The sequence below is a fragment of the Rhagoletis pomonella genome, unplaced genomic scaffold (assembly GCF_013731165.1).
Source record: "Rhagoletis pomonella isolate Grant_MI unplaced genomic scaffold, Rhpom_1.0 Rhpom_scaffold_00069, whole genome shotgun sequence".
NCBI classification, from domain to species: Eukaryota; Metazoa; Arthropoda; class Insecta; order Diptera; family Tephritidae; genus Rhagoletis; species Rhagoletis pomonella.
This window is the reverse complement of record NW_023458623.1, coordinates 97475-102729: the sequence shown is the minus strand read 5'-3', so window position 1 is coordinate 102729 and position 5255 is coordinate 97475. Positions and strand designations below refer to the sequence as shown.

Here is a 5255-nt window from a genome sequence, read left to right as displayed (position 1 = left end):
GTTATAATGGTCTGGGCGAAACGTAACGTATGGGAGATCTAAAATCAATAGATGCTTACGAATTGTTACGTTCCGCCCCGTGCATTATAACCCAGGCAAAAGGAATACACAATACATTTGTTAATTTATTTTCATTTTTCAAAATGCCATAACAAAAAACGGTGCTTGGTTGGGAAAACCAACGATCGTTTGAGAAGGCGTAAGCTGCAGCGCCAAGGCTATATGGCCTGCCGAAAATTCACAAACCGCAAGTTCCTTTACGCCCCATTGCTTCGTCAGTCATGGTCCCCTGTTACAAGTTATCCAAATATGTCGGAGAAATACTCAAGCCATTGATTTCAGAGAGATACAATGTGAAGAATGCGTTTAATGTGAAAGAGAGATTAACGAATATAAGTGTATGTGATGAAGATGTTTTAGTGTCGTTCGATGTCATCTCCTTGTTTACGAATATACCGACAATGTTAGCCACAAAAATTATTATGAAAAAGTGGGACCAGATACACCGGACAACCAGCATTCCAAAACACAAATTCCAACAAATTCTTGACTTCTGCCTTAAAGATAATAACTACTTCATGTGCAATAACAAACTATACACCCAAACAATTGCCGACATCATTATGGACGACCTTCTAGACAACACCATCTCGGAGCTGAAACAACACTTCAACATTGACATCAAGTTCATCAACAAATATGTAGACGATATTTTTGCAATAACAAACCGCAACGACGTGAATACAATTCTAGAGACGCTAAACAAATACCACCCAAAACTTCAGTTTACCATGGAAATGGAAGAAAACGCGAGCATACCTTTCCCTGATGTCCGTATACACAAAAACAACAACAATATTGTTCTAAACTGGTACTCGAAACCAACGTCGTCTGGACGCCTGATCAATTATCTCTCCTCCCAACCAAGAAAATATAAAATCAACACCGCGAAAAATCTTATACACAAAATACTGACGATAAGCGACCAAAAATTTCACGAAGCCAACATAGAGAAAATACACAGCATTTTGAAAAGCAACAATTATCCCAATCACCTGATACGCGAACTAATAAAACAAGAAACAATGCGAATAGGAAATCAGCAAAATAAAACGCCGACCACAGCAACAGCAAATACACCAAAGAAGTACTACAGCGTCACTTACATCCCCAAGCTAAGCGAAAACTTTGATCACAGCACATTAAAGGAACAAATCATAACTCTCGCCTACAAAACAAATAACACGTTAGCTAGAATCTACACAAGAACAAAAAGCCCACTAGACATACAGCAACAAAACAACGTTGTTTATGAAATAAAATGTAAGGGCAAAGAGAACGAAAACTGTGGTAAAGTGTACATAGGGACAACAAAACGCGCATTAGGTGTTCGCATAGCCGAACATCAAACAGATATAAGGAAACAAAAACACAGCACAGCCCTATCACAGCACATATTAAACAGCGGCCACACAGCTGATTTCACTAACACTAGGATTATTGACAAGGAAAAGAGGGAAATGACGAGATACACTTTGGAAAGCTTAAGAATATTGGAAAAAAGGGAGAAGACGATCAACAAAAAAGAAGATACGGACAACATCGCGGCCGCCTACATGTTATGCATATCAAAATAAACAATTTAGTAATGACAAGACTACCATAGAGAGTGGTACTGATTATGTGTAGATGTATTAATATTAAGTTTAAAGTAAATGTTTAATATTATTGTGAGTATATGTTCTTTGTATTAGTCCATAATTGTTGTCTTTGTTTTTATAAACACATGTATGCCAACTTTTATTATTCATTTGAATATCTTTTGTTTTTTCGTTGTATTTCTTTGTTGGATTTAATAAACATAGTGGCCCCTGATGATGCTGAAAATTTCAGCGAAACGTTGGGCAACGAAGGTGGAATAAGTGTTTTATTTGCACCATTAAATAATAGATCACACCAGCCTACAAGTGTACCAAAAATATATTCTACAAAGTGATCGCTACAAAAAACCAAAAAAACGTAAAACTATTTATTTGGCATACATACATAGATATTATCAAATAAATAGTATATACATACATGTGTATGCATGTGCCATGTACATATTCAAATACCATTTTAGCCACTCGGCTGATTTAGAAATTTGCATACACATCAGGGTAGCCGACTGAATATTTTGACCTTTTGAAAAATTTGTTTCTGCAGTTGATACTTCCTAGAGTGTTAGAATGAGGTGTATGTATGCACATATGTACATATTTTGAAACAATTTTCTGTCAGATATATAAATCAATTACGCAACTAACTATACACATTTTCTTACAAGTGAGATGTGCAATGCAATTGTACTACTTAAAATATTTGTCTTATCTTTAAGCGATTTGGCTTTGGCTATGCGTATAGTAGTATTATATTTTTATAAAAGTACCCGTATAGTAGAGTGACATGGTTATTATCTGATTTCAAAAATTTTCCAAACCAAAAACAATTCCCGTACCGAGTTTTATAAATTTTAATTAATTATTTAGTAATTTTAGTCCGATTTCAATAATTTTCAACGTTTTGCTTTTATGTGGCAAGCACAATAACCATCGAGTTTGGTACAAATTGGTAGAACGGTTACCGATATGTGATCATAAGTGGGCGGTGCCACGCCCATTTTCCAAAATTTTATCATACACGTATTTCTTGGTAAAGAATTGTTGCAAGCATCAATTTTGAATAAATTAGCTTTAATATTTACTGATTTATCGAAGATTTTGTATTTCTCTAAATAACCGTTATATGGGATGTGGGCGTGGTTATTGTCCGATTTTTTAAATTTTCGGCCATTTAGTATGCTGTACCAAGGCCAACAACTGTGCCAAGTTTGGAAGAAATTGGTGCAGCGGTTACCAAGATATACACATGTAACCATAAGTAGGCGTGGCTACGCCCTTTTTCCAAAAATTTATAATATTCTTAGTTTTCGTCTAAAAATTGTTGTAAATATTAATTTTGAGTGAATAATCTTCAGTAGTTACTAAAATATCGCAGTTTTCGTATTTCCGAAAATTACCGTTATATGGGATATGGGCGTGGTTATTGTCCGATTTTTTAAATTTTCGGCCATTTAGTATGCTGTACCAAGGCCAACAACTGTGCCAAGTTTGGAAGAAATTGGTGCAGCGATTACCAAGATATACACATATAACCATAAGTGGGCGTGGCTACGCCCATTTTCCAAAAAATTTATAATATTCTTATTTTCGTCTGAAAATTATTGTAAATACCAATTTTGAGTTACTAAAATATCGCAGTTTTCGTATTTCTGGAAATTACCGTTATATGGGGAGTGGGCGTGGTTACAGTCCGATTTCGCCCATTTTCAACACCAAACTACCTTGGATTAACAGAAACCTACATACCAAATTTCGTTGAGATATCTCAATTTTTGCTCGAGTTATCGTGTACACGGACAGACGGACAGACGGACAGACGGACGGACAGACAGACATGGCTTAATCAATTTCTTTTTTCATCCTGATCATTTATGTATACATTTGTCTATATCTATATCGATTCGTTTTGGCTGTTACAAACAACCGTTATGTGAACAAAATTAATATACCCTTGTGCACAAGTGCGCTCGGGTATAAAATAAATAAATATATATGCATCACTCCCCATACAAAAAAAAAAATCGGTACTATTTTTCCATTGGAATTATAAAATCTATTATATTTTACGACGTCCACCAAAGTATTTCGGAAAAATATTAAGATTTAAGTGAGCTGGACCGATTTGAAAATACCTCCAAAAATGGAGTTTTTTATGAATAAAAATAGTTTCTTAAAGATTTTTTTTTTATTAAATTCCCCTCAAATGACAAAACCGTTGAAGCTAAAATATTTGCATAAAAATATTAAAAAAAAAATTTAAAAAAAAATTTGAACGGAATCGTAATGATGAGATTTTTGATGCTGTTTATTAACTTTTTTCAAAGATTGATATAGGAAAAACTTGAACAACTGAACCTAAACTCTTCCGATTTAGACTTAAGAGGTGTCAATGGAAAGCTATCTTCTCACCCTTTTTATTTCTTTGCTAATAAACTCATTCAAAGGATGGAGTAGAAAGGTAGGATGAACGAACGTCATTCAAAGTTGAATTAAGATGTGTTGGTATTCGAAAAAACAAGATGGGACACGAATGACGTTTTTTTGGCCAGAAATAAAACCAGTGTGAAAATATTTTTTTACTGAGATCCCATAAGTCTAAATCAGAACATTTTTGGCCCAGTTATTCAAGTTTTTCGTAAGCCAATCTTTGAAAAAAGTAAAAGCCACGTGATTCGGTTGGCGTGGAAACGCCGTTTAAAGCAACTGTAATTGCTTTTGCCAGATAGACGGAAAATATTTATTTTTAAAAGTCAGATCGAAGAACTAGGAGGAAAGTGATTCACCTTTTCTACAACATAGGCTTGTCTCGCACTGTTCGAAGAGATTCTTTTCATAGCCAACATTTGTTTAATGTGAGTTGATAGGGTATCGATGGGAATTGTTATCCTCCTATTTTATGTATATAGAAATACACATTTACTTTTTAGGTACATCTATCTATTTTTAGGTAAAGTTTTCCGTAAACTAGGTACAATTTTATAATTCAATTTTCCATCCCTGATGGAATATCAGCTGTAAAGAGGACCAGAAACAAACGGCTGATTGCTCTTTGTTCAATTAACATACCTCCAAGTCAAAATTAAACATACATAGCAGGGTTGCATAGAGAATCTGACACAACTTAATTAACAATTAATTGGCAATTAATAATTTGGATTTTTGTAGGATAAATTGGGTAACAATTAAGGCCTAAATTGGCGAAAAGGTTCTCAATGTTTGAACATAAGCCAAAGTTATTGATTTCGCAGCTGAATTACACCAATTCACTGATCCTAGCACTTAGCCCGTGTTGAAAAGAAACAGGAATCAATTAGAAAATGGAAAGCAAAAATTAGAGCCAATGTCGCATTCACAATTATCTAATTCAAGATATTACACAAAATCAACAGAAAAACAAGTAAGAAAGGCTAAACTCGGGCGAAACCGAATTTTACATACCCTCGCGTTATGTTCTTTGTATGCATGTAATGTATTGATGCTTGCTAGTGCTTGACCGTCTCCTCTGATTTGTGGCGTTCGCCTTGATATTGTTACACATAGGGGAGGGACCTACACTTTTACGCCGACTCCGAACGGCGATTGTATGTTTATGGG

At 34.7% G+C, this 5255-nt stretch overlaps 1 protein-coding gene across 1 annotated transcript; it reads left to right on the top strand.

Moving 5' to 3' along the window:
* The first annotated feature begins 281 nt into the window (after positions 1-281).
* On the top strand, positions 282-1637 carry LOC118749862. Its single transcript, XM_036484642.1, has one exon. The coding sequence runs from the start codon at positions 282-284 to the stop codon at positions 1635-1637; it is 1356 nt and encodes a 451-aa protein (XP_036340535.1).
* Positions 1638-5255: the final 3618 nt, after the last annotated feature.

Bases quoted from the DNA above. Each gene is read 5' to 3' on its own strand.
- LOC118749862 (XM_036484642.1), top strand. From the start codon at position 282: ATGGTCCCCTGTTACAAGTTATCCAAATATGTCGGAGAAATACTCAAG.